Here is a 17,210-nt window from a genome sequence, read left to right on the forward strand (position 1 = left end):
CTAGGTCTAAACCAGGGACTAAACCAGGACGAATGTAGGTCAAAAACTAGGACTAAACTAGGTCTAAACCAGGGACTAAACCAGGGACTAAACCAGGACTAAACCAGGACTAAACCAGGACTAAACCAAGGCCTAAACCAGGGACTAAACCGGGACTAAAATAGGTCAAAAATCTGGACTAAACTAGGTCTAAAGTTGGTCTAAACCAGGACTAAAGTAGGTCAAGAGCTAGGACTAAACCAGGGACTAAACCTGGACTAAATCAAAGAAATAAACCAAATCTAAACTAAGACTAAACTAGAAGTAAACTAGGAGTAAACCAGGACTATACCAGGACTAAACCAGGACAAAAGCAGAAGTAAAACCCAGTCTAAACTAGGACTAAACTAAGTCTAAACCAGGGACTAAACTTGCCTAAAACAAGGACTAAACCAAACCAACTAAACCAGGACTGAACCAGGTCTAAACTAGATTTGGGCCCTGGTTTAAATCTAGTTTTGTCCAAGACCTAACCAGGGACTACCAGGGACTAAACCAGGGACTAAACCAGGGACTAAACCAGGGACTAAACCATCACTTAAAATGGTTTAATCCAGGACCAGAGAAGCAAAGGAGGATTTTTCGCAGGTTTCGATACTAAAAAAAAGAAACTTTAAGACGGGAAGAGGCAGAATAACGATAAATGTCGATTTACTGTGAATTTTTACGTCACTAAATATATCGGCTTTTATATCGACTCTCGGCGTGTCCAAAGTCCGTTTTATTGGGAATCACATCGGATCCAAGAAATTTAATTACAACCGTTCAAACTGCTGCTTTTTCCCATCTGATAATCACAAGATAATAAAAAAAAACAGCACAATAATTCTTTGTGACTTTAGTTCCGATTTCATTTTCTGCGCTCTTATTCCCGGTGTTCCGTGTCGTCGTGTTGCCGCTGCAGGAGCCCGGAGGCAGTGTCGGTGAATGTTCCTCTTTAAGGATCCGGATTATTTCATTGGAGCGCCGGTTTTGTCCTGGAGCGGAGAACGCTGAACACAAACGCTGTATTTAGAGGCGGGCCGGACGCTCAGATCCTCCGGAGCCGCTCAGACTCACACTTCTGCCTCGGGGTTCAAGTCAGATGCTGGTTCTGCTCAAACTCAATTTGTCTTTTGTTTACGGAGAGAAAATACGGTGAAATTGAAGCTTTATTATCGGCTGTTAAAGCGCAAAATATTCGTCTGTTTTCTGATTTCAGGGATTAAACTAGGTCTAAACCAAGGACTAAACCAAGGACTAAACCAAGGACTAAACCAAGGACTAAACCAAGGACTAAACCAAGGACTAAACCAAGGACTAAACCAAGGACTAAACCAAGGACTAAACCTAGGACTAAACCAAGGACTAAACCAAGGACTAAACCAAGGACTAAACCAAGGACTAAACCAAGGACTAAACCAAGGACTAAACCAAGGACTAAACCCAAGGACTAAACCAAGGACTAAACCCAGGACTAAACCCAGGACTAAACCAAGGACTAAACCAAGGACTGAAAGGGTTAACATTTCATATTTAGCGCTGAAAGTCTGATCAATTCTACACATGGAAAATTCCGTGTGTAGGTGCTGTAGAGCCCGACCGATATATCGGCTGGACGATATTATTGGCCGATATGGGCACCTGGAGACATATCGGTTATCGGCCGATATGCTTGCTGATATGGGCAGATATTTCACGTGGGCATGTTATACCTCGTTATAAAGCTTAGACTCTCTACATTCTGTTCATTTAATCCAGTTTACAGACAGATAAATGTCCTAATATGTGGCTCCGCATCAGTATTTATCTGCGGTGTAATTTGTCTGTGTGTCTGTGTCCGTACTGTCCCTGAACACACCACAGAGTCACGTCACTTCACTCACGTGTGTTTGTTTACACCCGCAGTGGTGCGCTACATTGAGATTATTTTCTTTTTATGGACAATCGGTTTGAGTCTGGATTAAAAGGACATTTATTAGTGCAGACTTGTGATGTGGGAGGAGCCTGTGTGAGGCTGAGTGTTGGAAATATGTCGACTTTGAAGCTGGTTTTGGCGATTTGTGATTAGCTGTTCGCTGCTGTAGCTCCCGCACATAAACAGGCTGTTTTCTATTGGTCTATTGTAAATTGATTATATTGGCCGTATATTTGTTACTGGACCAACATTGATGTAAATGAGCTGTGAATAGACGTGTGAATGATCCACATTTGCGCATATAATCAATTACCGCGGCGCGCGCGTTTTTACGGCTAAAGGCTAATAGCAGTAGTTTCTTTACTATTTAGGAGTTATGGGTCGGTCGCGATCGAAGCGGCTCTTGGATCCGGCTCTTTGAAGCGAACAACGGGAGCATGTTTCTTATTGGGAGCCGTGTTTTTCTCTTTTCTCACTTTTTCTCTTCAAGCCGCTTGTCGACCCGTAGTTTGACAGCAGCAGCGGCTGAAAACGAAACTTTCAGAAATCTGCATGTGCATAGGAATAAAAAAAAGTGCATTATTTGGCTGCAGTTCAGCATAAAATGAATAAACCAGGACTAATCTTGGGCTCGAGTGCAGGAGAGACCGAGTCCCGACACTCAGTCCTGGTTCAGTTCTGGTTTAGTCCTGTTTTACACATGGTTTAAATCTGTTTTAGTCCTGGTTTAGTCCTTTTTCAGTCCTGGTTCAGTTCTGGTTTAGTCCTGCTTGCAACAAAACAATCTCAAGAGTCGCTTGGGAGCCGAAAGAGCCAGCTGCTTTAGTGAGTCGAGCCAAAAGAGCCGGTTCTCCAAAAAAAAAAAAAACTGGAATCCCCATCACTAGTAGCTAGAATGTGATGTAAAAATGCCATTAGGCCAAACTACTGTCTGTAAATATGACGTAAAGATCCAGAATAACAATAAATGTTGCCTAAAAAACCCAATTTAGAATCCACTAGAGCCAAACCTAAGTTTTTCTCTACTGTAAAGTCATGGAAAATTCACTTTAGGTCCTGAAAAAGTCATGTAAAAGTTTTGAAATTTTGTCAGTGAAAAAGAGCTGCAGACAGAGCAGTGCCCCCAGTTAGCGTCACAGTCCCGGAGAGTGTCGGCGAGAGCAGCTGTGAACAGTTGGTGCGCTCTGGGGGAGACGCGGTGAAATGACTTTACGGTGAAATGAGCGTTTGTGGCGTGGACCTCCCAGACTCTCTGAAGTCAAAGCAGTTAAATCATTTAGTTTTAAAAGACACGACGCTGCAGATGAACTTTTACTGTTCAAGACGAGACGAGTTTAATTAACACAAACTCGTCTCTTTTTGTGCTCTCCACACAGATACAGATACAATTACGATATTTATTGAGATATTGAATAAGAAATGCTGCTTCTTCCTCATTTTCATTTCATTTTTTTATTTGTTTTATTATTTATTTGCTTCATTCGAGTCTAGAAGTGGTTTATTTTAACATAAACTTGTCAAGTAAAATGATCTCGCTGCATGGACACATAATTTCTCAAGTCATTTTCTGATAGATTTAAGTGTTTATATCAGGGATGGACAAACTACGGCCCTTTAATCTTTTTAATCTGGCCCCCCAAACTTGAATAATAGTAATAATAATAATTTTGAGTGTTTTAAAAGTCATTTCAGTAAATAGTAAATACCGTGGGACTTGAAAGACAGATATTTTGTTGTGATGCTTTGTAATGATTTTCAGTTATGTGATATTTCAATAACATGGGGTCTGTTTTCTACATATCCCATGTTGTTTTTTTTCTCTTATGTGGTGAATTACCAAAAAAACTTCACCAATCTGCTCCTGGTCCGGCTCTTCTGTCAAATTTTAGTCAATTTTAGTCAAACTTTTTGACTTTTGTGGCCCAAAAGTCAAAAAGTTTGCTCCCCCCCCCGGTTTATATCTTACATTTTGGCCCAGCTTTTTTGCAGTGTGCGTCATGTGAATGAAAAGGAGCAGAAAGAAGTACAGACTTGTGATATCTGCCTTCTTTTCACACAAAGTCAAACATTTTTTAACACTTCTACAGTTCCAATTATCACAAACGTTAATTAACACAAAAGGATGGTTCGTACTTTATACTTTTTAAGCATATCATGTTTGAAATTACTTTTAAACACTTGCCACATTTACATGAGAGCTTTAATTCTGAATAAAAACAAATTCCACTTTTAAAAAGACCATGTAAACACTTAACATTAATTCCGGACTATAAGCCGCTACTTTTTTCCTACACTTTGAACCTGCGGCGAATATACGGACGGATTCTTTGTTTGGCACATTGTCCAGTCACTTTCACGGTCTTTGTTTTGGAAACACAGTGGATACACGCAGCCCGAGTGCAGAAAACAACGCTGTCTACTGTTCACATGAAGTTGTTACACGAGCTCGCGATATTGTCGCTCAAATTGTTTATCGTCGTGTGAATAAACAGGTTATGACGCTAAATGAACATTAGTGAGGGGGACACGCAAACTACTTTTCTAATCTTTTTAATCCGGCCCGCCAAACTTGAATAATAATAATATTTTCAGTGTTTTAAAAGTCATTTCAATAAATAGTAAATATTGTGGGACTAGGCCTGTAACGATAATCAATAAATCGATTAATCGTACAATAACTTTTAACAAGCTTGATAACGTTTCCAGCCACGATAAATTCTATTTGCAGCTTGTTTGTTTTCCTCGCTCTCTGTCCCTCTCAAAGACACTGAACGTTAGAAGCGTCTATCGCTCTCTGACTCTCGTTTAACAAGTGTAATGACGCTTGAACCAACGTGTGCTGTGTTTATCAACAGAACAGATGCGCGTGTAGTCTGCACACTTTCTGCACTCCGCTGTCTGTGCACTAACACAAGCGCCGCTGTCAGAGTAACAAAACAGTTCATCTCCGTTCATCGCCAAAAGTCACGATGCCGAATCAACACTGGTGAACGGGACACGTCTCAACAGCCACGTGTGTCAAATGCAGCGAAACGCAAACAACGAGAAGAAATGTCTCAAACCCCAACAGCCGATATAAACCCAAACCCGAGCGACACAACTGGCCCCGCCCCCGGGAGAGCCAGAAATCCCGAAACCGAACCGACACGACACCAGACAGGACAGAGGCTCCCTCATAGAGAAATAACATCCTGTGTCACAGGTTCATATGAACATTTAAAGGTTGTATAGAGGATTTTTCAGGGCGACAGTCCTTGTGCAGGCGTGACACCACCTTCCTCCTCCTCAGCTCCTCAGTAGAAACATCTCCTCCTCCCGCCTCTTTACTCGACAAATCACATCTGTTCAGAATCACTGTTGAAGTGACGTGTCTGGAAATAATTTAGTAACCGACGCGTCAGTTTTTAGACCCTTCGTCTGCTTCATTTGCGCCGTCGCTGGAAGAGATCTCCAAGAATCGCCTCAGTTCGCCTTCGCTCTTCTTCTTCTTCTTTCAGCGACCTCAAAAAACGACTTTTCGAACTGGTCATGGATTCTCGTCCGCCGTCGCGACAAACTTTGTGCAAACTGCGACGAAGCTACAGTTTTAAAAAGCCTCTAAACCAACGGCATAAACCACGTAATCCCCGCGCGCCGACGAGCCAGTTACACTAGGAAGTTTGATTGACAACCTAACAGCCAATAGATAAAGAGGCAGCCTCGTTTTCTATTGGCTGATGTTTATCTGGCCTCACTACTTCCACAGTTGATAGATTTTCATTCTTTTTTTTTTTTTGGATCATCATAATTCCAAGGCTGCTGCATCGCGGTAATGGTATTTTAAACTTTTATTGACAATACAACCTTTAAATGACCAAAATGACGAGTCTCACAGCAGCAGCCACAGAGAGACAAGACTCTATACACCAATGTAAGTCACTGATTAAAATAACTTCTAAGGACAATTTTGTTACAGAGACTTAATCCATTTTATTTATTGCTTTGGTTGTGTTTGGTTCAGCAGTGGTTTATTCAAGTGCATTTTTGTTAAGTCCTCGCTGTGAGTCAGTCACATTAGTTTAGTCCTATGTTAAGTCTGTTTTATTTAGGCCTGTTGTTTTTGTTTGTCTTACAGTTAATGTGTTAAATGTTCTTTAAAAAGTAAAGTTTATTGATCATTGAGAGGATGTATTTGCATTTTTATTCCATGGTCATTATATTAGTTGAAATTGGTCTCAAAATGTCAATATTATCGTTTATCGCAATAAATTCTTGGTCAATTAATCGTCCAGCAAAATTTGTTATTGTTACAGACCTACGTGGGACTTGAAAGACAGATATTTTGACAGAAAAGCCGGTAGCAGCTGAAGTGTTTGTTTTATTCCGACGTAAATACGTTCGTGTCTCTGTCCAATCAGAACCTTCCCCACCTCCAGACGCAGAATTAAATAAAGACAATTTATTAAGTTTTCCTTGTAAACTCGAAGCAGAATATTTTAATTCTGAACTATTTATTCAGAACAGTTAATTCGGAATTAAGAAAACATCATGTAAACGTGACCACTGTTCCATAGACTGACACATTTTTCCATTGTTGTTGTTCTGAACCTGCTTTTTTTTTTTTTTTTTTTTAAGATTTCAGTTCCTTTCAAATTATAATGACTTTGAGATTAGTGGGCAAGATCTGCTGATTTGCTTTAAACATGTTCCTTTTGAAAAGCCTCGACCTGGGAATATATTAGTGTCATAACCCGAAGAATAAAGATGAAAAAGTTCTTTGTAACAGTTATTTCTTCAGGTTTTCTGCAGTGAAATGGAACAAAAGATCAGAGTCTATGAAACTATTTATGTTTATGTTGCTGCTATAAAATAATGCATGTAAACGAAGCTTATAATTTCATATATTGTGACTAGGGATGTGCAAAAATATCAAAATATCGTGATATCGTATTGTTAACTCTTTCCCCCCTGGACGCCGACTAGGAACAACCCATACAATGTGTTACTAGTTCTACCCATAGAGCATCACTGCATAAAAGAAAACAGACTTCCACGAGTGATTATAAATGATTTTTACACTCATGAACTTAATTGTAACACAGACATATTTGTATCTCTGGAAACCTTAGACTCTGAACTATTCATTTATGGATGTTTAAATGTGATTCAACTCATTTACAGGTTTATAACAGCTCAATGAAAATGAGAGTTTACCTGGTCAGGTGCAAACTCAAAAACAAAAAACTACATTCAGCATTTGATCTATACATGTTCTGAGTACTGTATTCATAAAAAAATATATATATATATACTTTGTCAAAGTATTTAAACAGATTTCATATCACCAGATACAGTACAGCCAAGTGTGCACCTGTTTTTACCTGTTGTTCACCTTATTCAACTCATTTAACTTATTCAACTTATTTTATTTATTCAACTCATTTAGCTTATTAACTAATTTAGCTATAATATTATAATATAATAATAAAACTCTTCCCCGTCAGTGGGTCCAGTATTTGTCATCTTGGCTATTTTCTCGTGTGCAGAGCTCTGCATACTAAGCGTTTTTTCTGTAGTGATTCTGTTATACATCTCATCTTGGGGAAAAAAGACTGAAATATTTTAAAGGACTGGCCTGAGCAACATCCAGATTTCAGGGCAATTTTGGTTCATAATCGAGTATAAAAGCTCAGATAGTTTGTTGGGACATCGCAGGACTCCACACAGACGCATCAGTGACATTCTCACCTTCTCCCGAAAGTCCGTCGCTATCGCTGTTTTCCCACTTTATAATCAACTTCAACATCATCACTTTGAAATCTATAAAAGTCACTTTCTCTAAACTTATCCATAAAATACGTCCGATCCTCATTATTTCTAAAACTGTGCGCCGCAGCGCCGCGATCTTTCCATTGCACGTGTTTCGTGTTGTGTTTTTTCCGGAAGCTACCATCGTCACTATTTCGATTAACTTCGGAAAAAATCGTCGAAAACATATCCTTGAATCCTATTGGTCAGTCTAGTGTGGGTTGTAGTGGCCCCGACCGATCACAGTCTCTGTTTAAATGTGAAAAACTGAGCCATTTCTAAAGGTCGTCAAATCACGTCTTTAGTGAAACAGCGGAGGAGTCAAAAGTCGTCATTAAGGGTTCAGGGGGGTCGTCAAATGTCGTCTTCATGGGGGAAAGAGTTAAACTTCTCACAGTAATATCGTGGACCATCACAATATATCGAATTACAAGTCTCTTGGCTTAAATGAAGAGTTATGGTGCAGTAATAGTTTAAAAAAAAGACAGAGAACTACATAGACCATGATCCTTTGCTCCATTTCAGTGCAGACAAGAAGAAATAACAGTTCTAACACTTTTAAGTCTTAGTTCTTTGGATTAAATCTTGTCAAGGCATTTTAAGAGGAAAAAGTATTGTATTCATAGTTTTGTTGCCTCCACAAAATATCACAATAAATCGAAATATTATTCATAATCGTGAGCTTTCCCACGATATCGCAGTAAATATCGTACCGTGAGGATATCGTATCGTGAGGCTTTGATATCGTTGGATAATGTGATGTGATACAGTATCGATACCGTGGGCTGCTGTATCGATATATCACCAAGAGTGTTTTTTCGGTTTGTTTTACTAAATAGTTTTGTTTGTTCAGAGGAAGGAAACTCGTTGATGTGACACATTTGACATTTTTACTGTTTTGATGATTAAAATGTTTGTGTTTCATATGAACTTTGCGCAAAAAGTGATTTAACAAAGACTTTTAGTATCAGAGTCATGATTTAGCCTTTAAAATCGATTTGAAATATATCGTATTGAACCGAAAGTGCGCTGTATCGAAGTATGTATCGTATCGTATCGGCGACCCTTAATGATACCCGGCCCTAATTGTGACGACCCACATATTATTTCCAGATCTTTGACGATACGATATCACGATATTTCAGTTATTGTTCGATCCCTAAGTGGAAAAAAATTTTCATCTGTTTTTGCATAATCTAGATGATTGACACTTTGCAGCTGATTTCATGAACATTTTCTGAGGATTTCGATTCTAACTGGAGGCACTGCTCTGTCTGAGGCTTTGTCAGACTTTAATTTGAGCTTTATTTAACACAATTTGACCCGAAAAGAACCGATGGAGCTGGAACGACAACAGTTTTTCAGGTTCAAACTCGCTCAGACCAATCCTGAAAACCTGCTCTTTAAATCCATTTTGTTTGTTTTTTTTCTTGAGTTTTCAGACCATCTTTAAGCTTTTTGTCTGTGTTTGCAAATGTGTGCGTTGTGTCGCTATGGTAACAGCTGAACATTCCACCACAGAGGCACATGTAGAACACCCCCCAGCGTTATGTCACTGCGAAGAATCAGTATGTTTTCCATTCGATTGAGCTAAAACGTGTGTGTAAATGTGTCTTGGTCGAGGCGCTGATATTTTTAATAGTTTTAATTATAGACGATGCACTCGATGTTTTAATTTAGCTTTTCTTCAAAAACAACTTTTTAAAAAATGTTTTCAATATGTCCTCAGCCATGAAAGTCGTTTCCTCTGCTCTCCACCAGGGGGAGCTGTGCATGTTTTGGGGTGAGGGGGAGGACGAGGTGGAGCTGGGACGGTCAGGAGTGAGACAGAAGAGAGAGAGAGAAGAGAGGGAAGAGGAGGAAGAGAGGAGGAGGAGGAGGAGAGAGAGAGGGAAAAGAGAAGAGAGAGAGAGAGAGAGAGGAAAGGAGAGGAAGAGGAGGAGAGAGAGAGGAAAAGAGAGAGGGATGGAGTGAGTGAGGGAGAGCAGAGGACAAGAGAGAGAGGAGAGGAGGGAGAGGGGAGCAAAGAGAGAGGGGAGAGAGTGAAAGGAGAGGAGAGAGAGAAGAAATTAGGTGATGGAGAGAAGGAGGAGGAGAGAGGGAGGGCACAGGAGTAGAGGGAGAGAGAGGGAGATGAGAGAATAGAGGGGGAGTAGAGGAGAGAAAGAGAAAGGAGAGGGAGGGACTGGAGGGAGGAGAGAGAGAGGATGAGAAGAGCAAGGGAGAGGAAAGAGGAGGATAGAGGGAGGGGGAGAGGGAGATGAGAGTAGAGGGGAGTAGAGAGAGAGGAGGGTAGAGGGAGAATAGAGGAGAGAGGGAGGAGAGAGAGAGAGAGAAAGGGGGAGAGAGGGAGGACAGGAGGAGAAGAGAAGGAGGATTGAGGGAGAGAGGAGAGAGAGCAAGGGAGGGAGATGAGAGGAGGATAGAAGAAGAGAGATGGAGAGAAAGTGGAGAGGGAGAGAGGGAGGGCAGTAAAAAGGGAGGAGAGAATAGAGGGGAGAGAGAGAGAGAGGAGAGAGAAAGAAAGGGGAGAGAGAGGAGATAGAGAGAAAGGGGAGAGAGAGAGAGAGAAATGGACGGGAGTAGAGGAGAGAGAGAGGGAAGGGACAGAGTTGAGGAAGGAGAGAGAAGGACGGGAGAGAGTAGAGGGAGGAGAGGGGAGAGGTGAGGAAGAAGAGAGAGGGAGAGTAAAGAGTTGAGTGAGGGGAGAGAGAAGAAAGGGAGGGAGGGAGAGAGGAAAGGGCAAGGAGAGAGAGAGAAGAAGGAAGAGGAGAGAGAGAGGAGAGAGGAGTAGAGAGAGTGAGAGAGAGAACGGAAGAGAAAGTAGAGGATTTGAGAGTGGAGAGGAGTAGATAGAGAAGGGAGGGGAGGGCAGAAGAGAGAGAGAGAGAGAGAGCAAGAGAGGGAGATGAGAGACTAGAGAGGAGGATAGAGGGAGAATAGAAGAGAGAGAGAGATGTAGAGGGAGGAGAGAAAGGGAGTGGAGAGCGTGGAGGATAGAAGAAGAGAGAGGGAGAGAGGGAGGGCAGTAAATAGAAGAGAGGGAGAGAGAGGAGTAGAGAGAGAGAGAAAGAGGAGAGAGAGGGAAGGACAGGAGGGAGGAGAGAGAGAAGAGCAAGGGAGAGGAGAGGGAGGGAGGGAAGGGACAGAGTTGAGGAAGGAGAGAGAGGGAGAGGAAAGAGAGAAGGAGGGGAGAGAGAAGAGGGGAGAGATAGACGGAGAGGGGAGGAGAGAGAAGAATAAGGGAGAGAAGAGAGGAGTAGAGAGCGAGGAGAGTGTGAGAGAGAGAGGGAGATGAGAGACTAGAGAGGAGAGAGAAGAGGAGGGAAGGGAGAGAGAGTAGAGGAGGAGAGGAAAGCAAGGAGAGGAGAAAGAGGAGAGAGGGAGAGAAAAAGTGGAGGGGGAGAGAGGGAGGGCAGTAAAGAGAGAGAGAGTAGAGGGGAGTAGAGAGAGAGAGGGAGGGACAGGAGGGAGGAGAGAGAGAAGAGCAAGGGAGAGTAGAGGAGAGGAGAAGGGAAGGGACAGAGTTGAGGAAGGAGAGAGAGGGAGAGGAAAGAGAGAAGAATAAGGGAGAGAAGAGAGGAGTAGAGCGAGTGAGGAGAGTGTGTGAGAGAGAGAGGGAGATGAGAGACTAGAGAGGAGGAGAGAGAGAGAGGGAGGGAGGGAAGGGAGAGAGTAGAGGGAGGAGAGAGGGAGAGGAAAGCAAGGGAGAGGAGAAAGAGGAGGATAGAAGAAGAGAGAGGGAGAGAAAAAGTGGAGGGGGAGAGAGGGAGGGCAGTAAAGAGAGAGAGAGTAGAGGGGAGTAGAGAGAGAGAGGGAGGAACAGGAGGGAGGAGAGAGAGAAGAGCAAGGGAGAGTAGAGGAGAGGAGAGGGAGGAAGGGAAGGGACAGAGTTGAGGAAGGCGAGAGAGGGAGAGGAAAGAGAGAAGGAGGGGAGGAGAGAGAAGAATAAGGGAGAGAAGAGAGGAGTAGAGAGAGCGAGGAGAGCGTGAGAGAGAGGAAGAGAAAGTAGAGAGTGAGTAAGAGTGAGAGTGGAGAGGAGTAGATAGAGAGAAGGGAGGGAGGGAGGGCAGAAGAGAGAGAGAGAGAGAGAGAGAGGGGAAGGGAAAGAGAGAGCAGAGGGAGGAGGAGGAGGAGGGTTTCCCCACTGCTCATGGTCCACATTTAGACACAGGACAAACCTGACACACACTGGGACTGACTACAGTACAAGACTAGAACTGTACTACTACTTCTACTACTACTACTACTACTACTACTACTACTACAACTACTACTACTACTACTACTGCTGCTGCTGCTGCTCCAGAGGATTACTGCTGATGAATGAGCATTTTAAAGGTTGGTGTCTGAAGTTATTATTAGTCACGGTGACGTTTCCCTCGAGGTGGATCAGGTTCACTTTTTATTCACTCAACTTTGTATTAAGGCCAGTTGATTTTTGACTCATAAAAGTTTAGATTTCTTCCTCCAAACTTCAACCAGCACAGTTCTGCTCCAAAACACTCGCTTTTACACAGAGGAGCGGCTTCAGAGTCTTGATCTTACTGAAAACTCAAGTCAGTGCTGATACAAACTGTAAGAGCAGTGGGACGGTGAGTGGAGAGGCTGTTGGGTCATTAAGAAGTTGCCGATACGATACATATGCCACGATACGATATGTTTTTCGATACAGTGCACTTTCAATTCAAAACGATTCGCTACTGTTGAGTGAAAAACAAAGGCTGTGATACTAAAAGTCTTTTAAATCCACTAAGTTTGTACAAAGTTAATATGAAAAACACCAGTTTTACTCATCAAAACAGTGAAAATGTCAACACAACTGTAGCTCTTACACAAAATAATTTAGTAAAATAAGTCTTTTTTTAAACCAAATTTTGTGCAAAGTTCATATAATACTTCATATAAAAAATTTAAACTAATCAAAACAGTGAAAATGTCGAATGTGTCACATAAATGAGTTTCCTTCCTTTGTTTAAGCAACAAAACTGTCACGCTGTAACAAAATAATTTAGTAAAATACACCAGAAAATACTTTATTTTTTAAGCATCAAGAAAACATTTTTTATACAAATTCTAATCTCAAAATAAACCATATACACATAATAAATATATAAATAATTAAATACAAACAATGCTAAATAAAACTACAAAAAAAAAAGATAATCATAGCAATAATATCAACAATCATAATAATGTCATTTCTAGTGGTGTGCAAAAATGCTGAATTATCGATATATCGTATTGTTTATTATGATTATACAGTATCGATATCGTGGGCTGCTGTATTGATATATCACCAAGAGTTTTTTTTTTTTTTGTATATTTTACAAATAATTTTGTTACAGCTACAGTTTTGTTGTTTGTTCAGTGGAAGGAAACTCGTTTATGCGACACATTTGACATTTTCACTGTTTTGATGATTAAAGTGTTTGTGTTTCATATGAACTTTGCACAAGAAGTGGTTTAACGAAGACTTTTAGTATCACAGACATGATTTACCCATTATTTTTTTATTGAACAGTATCAAAACAATTTGAAATATATCGTATCGAAAGTGCCCCGTATTGAGATGTGTATTGTATCGTGGCCTATGTATCGAGGTATGTATCGTATCTCCAACTTCGTAATAATATCCAGCCCGTTCGTTTATGCGACACATTTGACATTTTCACTGTTTTGAGGATTAAAATGTTTGTGTTTCGTATGAACTTTGCACAGGAAGTGGACTTTTAGTAGTCATGATTTAGCCTTTATTTTTTATTGAACTGTATCGAATCAATTTGAAATATATCGTACTTAATCGTATCGAAGAGTAAGCTCATGTATCGTATCGGTGTATTTATCGTATCGGCAACTTCTGAATGATTTGCAGACTTAACGGAAACACTCCTATACTTTCTTTTATTCTATAGAGGGCGCTGTCTTAGGCCTGTTATGATAATTACTACATCGGAACCATAATTTTTGGGGTTCAGTTTTTATCGTGTGCACTTTTTCTTTTTCTACTTGTACATGTTTTGGTTATTTTTTTGGTTTTATGAGCAGATTTGAGCTGTAAAATGTCGAATCCGTAACTTCCATGACTCATTACAGATGCAAACTCAGTACTAAAGTGTTTCATTTTGCTGTTTATTCATGTTTTTGTAAATAATATTGTATTTTTTTTTGTTTATGTTTATTTATTTCGGACAGTAATACATAGAACATAAATTAAAAAACAAAAACCAAAAACTAAATAATAAAAAAAAAGACAAAAACGTAAATACATAGATATAACACAAAAAGTAACTATTTCTATTCTATAATAACAGGCTAAATAAATGTTACGCAGAATTTTAATGTGTCCGAAAAAGGAGTGGGAGGAAGAAAATACTTATTTAACCCCACCCCTTTTTTTTTTTGTACATTTTGAATAGTTTTTTGTGGTTTAACGCTACATTTATATGACGCAAAAGTGGCGTTGCATCTTCACTTTTTAGTCCGCGTTTAGACAAGAGTTTTCGGGGAGGAAATCTGCGAATTCGATCGTGTTTGCATGTCAGGTTTGTGTGTACCGTGTGTATGTGACGTAAACGCGTATGCGAAGTGAGCAGATCTGACCAGAGTTTTGCGTCTTGGGCAGTTTAGACGGAAACACTACGGTGGAGCGTGTTCAACTTTTCCACTCTGGAGGGCGGTTTCAGATTTTTGCGTTTTTAAGCTCCAAAAACACCGTCACCGTCTAAACGAAAGGCACTTCTGATAAAATATTTTGTTGTTTTTACACGCAAATGTTCTTGTGTAAACAGGCCCTAAATCTACTCTGGGGTTTTTGCGTCAGTGACAATTGTTAGTTTCAGTCGCATCTTTTATTGTGTGTATTTACTTCAGTGATACACAAAATAAAACAACAAAATATGATAATAAAAAGTGAGATTGTGACAGGTCAATAAGTCCATTTGCGTTAGAATCAACCTTCCCTGTTTGACTTTTGGCCTATCTAATTTTATTATTCACATTATTTGTTAAAGGTTCACTATGTAACTTTTTGTTTGGGCATCCGTCACCTGCTTGTTTCTATGGATACGCCATTACTCTGCCTTGGAATGTTCCGCAGCGTGACATTAAACAGCTCTACTTGACATTTTATTGAATTACAGGTGGATTTAAAGCTCAAAAATACCTGGAAAAACAAACATTCTGACTGGGAGCGGGGTCGCCTCTCCACAGATCTGACCTGTATCTTCGTCTGGTTTGGTCTCCGTGAAGATAGAAAGGTTTAATGCCGTACTGCGGAACATTCTAGACAAAGAAAAGTCACACAATGCACCTTTTAAAGACACAGTATGTGACTTTCTGGAGCTGGCACGTTACCTGCACGATTCCACGGAAATCCAAAATTAAAATCACACTTTGGAACTTTCTCCATGGAATATTATAGCCAAAGGAACTAAATTTCCATGGAAACAAGCAGGACAAATAAAAGTAGGTCTGCAACAAGTTCATTGATAATTCGCAGCTAATAATGGTTGAGTAATTTTAGTAAAAGATGAATGGTTCACTGGTCTATAAATGGACTTGAAACACACCCTGAGCTTTAGAGGAGAGGTTTTTTTATGACTCACGCAGCCGTAATTAGAAACAAATGACAGAGAAACGGGTTCATTCTGTGTGTTTTTGATGAAATAGTCTGGTTTCAGAGTTAATCCGTCATCTGAGCATCATCTGTTTTGAAATGGAGATGAGTCGACCGCCGCGATCCGGAAGCCATTTTCAGTGTGTTTGTAAATACGCGCTCCCATCAGGACGTCCTCCGGAGACTTCACATCGTTTTATCTGAGGAACAGTTTAAGTAAAGGATCTCACGTTAAGGGGCTTTTCGCTTTCTAAACAAATAATCAACTGTTTAAATAAAAAAAAAAAATATCACCTAGATTATCATTCCCACGGTCATGGAAATCCTGGAGAAAATCATGGAATTTTAGTATCTCTTTCACGCAGCTACCAGCATTCTGTTATGTTCTCATGAGGCTGTTATGATTATTTCTGAACATCTGTGCAGCGTTTTGTTTAAAAGAGACGACAATAAACGCGCTGACAGGATTTTGAATGTTAAAAAACTATAATCCCAAACCATAAAGTGAGTGGAAAGAGTTAACATTTCATATTTAGCCCTAAAAGTCTGATCAATTCTACACATGTAGGTGCTGTAAAGTCATGGAAAATTCACTTTAGGTCACGAAAAAGTTTAGCCAGGCTGGTGCCACCTAGTGGAGACAAATAGTGAAGAAAATAGTTGTTTTTTTCGTTTTCTTATTTTTGGTTTTATATTGAAAAACGAATGAATGAATGATACACGGATTTCCCTCACCCCCCAATATATTTAGTTTTAAATTGGTGATACACGTCGGATTTGGCAGGAACATGTATCGATTTTTGCACTTGAAAATCACGTTAAACAGAGATGCCTGTTAAAGGTTGTATGGAGGATTTTTTAAAAATATTTTTTCAAATTGTCAATGAAAGTTCAAAATAGAATTATAAAGAAGAAGCAGCCTTGTAATTATGATGACCAAAAAAAAAAAAAAGAATGAAAATCCATCAACTGTGGACGTAGCGAGGGCAGATAAACATCAGCCAATAGATAACAAGGCTACCTCTTTATCTATTGGCTGTTAGGTTGTCAGTCAAATTCCCGACGTTTCTAGCGTCGCTGACTTGCCGACGCGCTGGGATTGTGTGGTTTATGTTCGTGGTTCATGTTTAGCGGTTCTTGGGCTTTTTTTGAACTGTAGCTCTCAGTTTGCACAAATTTTGTTTTAATGGCAGAGAAGAATTCACGACCGGTTCGCCGCAAAAGAAAGTCAGTTTTTGACGTTGCTGAAAGAAGAAGAGAAGGGGAAAAGGTGCGAAGCGCAACATTTAAAAAAGGACAAACAGTCGCTGCATTTCTCTTTCCTTGGAAAATCTTCTATACAACCTTTAAGAGTTTTTGAGACGTTTACGGCGCTGAAACGTAAAAAGGCATTTGTGAATGAGCACAGCTGTTTTTGAGCCAGAAATCTACACACTCTTTTTATCTTTTATCAAGTCGTGTTTTATTGATATTGTGATTTAAATTTAGCCAGGCTGCTGCCACCTAGTGCCTCTGCTCAATTTAATTTCTCTCCAGGGACTAGGTCAGGAATCAGAATACACTGACCAATCAGAGAAGAGCTGTGAAGTCATGACGTCAAACTCGTGGCGTCTGTCTGTGTCCCTTTTGTGGAACAGCACAACAGTAAACAAAGCGTCGAGATGGATGTAGACGAAGACAGACATTCTGTGTTGGCAACGATTCCCGAGATCGAGGATTTAAAGCCGGAACGAAGAGAATGTTTGGTGAATTTTATCAAGGGGAAAGACGTTATTGTCCTTCTTCCTACGGGATTTGGTGTATTACATACGTCACGACCAAACAGCAGCGATTGGTTAAATAAAAAAGTACCCGCCTACTGTCAAACGA

At 40.3% G+C, this 17,210-nt stretch overlaps 1 protein-coding gene across 2 annotated transcripts in view; it reads left to right on the forward strand.

Moving 5' to 3' along the window:
* LOC110168319 (cytohesin-1-like) overlaps positions 1-17,210 on the forward strand; it is a 61,280-nt gene that overhangs the window by 8,466 nt on the left and 35,604 nt on the right. Inside the window, exon 1 of one of the 2 annotated variants that reach the window (XM_020933753.2) lies at positions 11,891-12,064. The exons of the other annotated variant lie outside the window; for it this stretch is intronic. Coding sequence (XP_020789412.1) covers positions 12,046-12,064 — 19 coding nt within the window. The 5' untranslated portion in view covers positions 11,891-12,045. Of the gene's footprint in view, positions 1-11,890; positions 12,065-17,210 lie in introns of those variants that run through there. 2 annotated transcript variants of the gene reach the window in all.

Source organism: Boleophthalmus pectinirostris, unplaced genomic scaffold, assembly GCF_026225935.1.
Source record: "Boleophthalmus pectinirostris isolate CB_2022bp ecotype Guang Dong unplaced genomic scaffold, ASM2622593v1 HiC_scaffold_14, whole genome shotgun sequence".
In the NCBI taxonomy this organism is placed as follows: domain Eukaryota; kingdom Metazoa; phylum Chordata; class Actinopteri; order Gobiiformes; family Gobiidae; genus Boleophthalmus; species Boleophthalmus pectinirostris.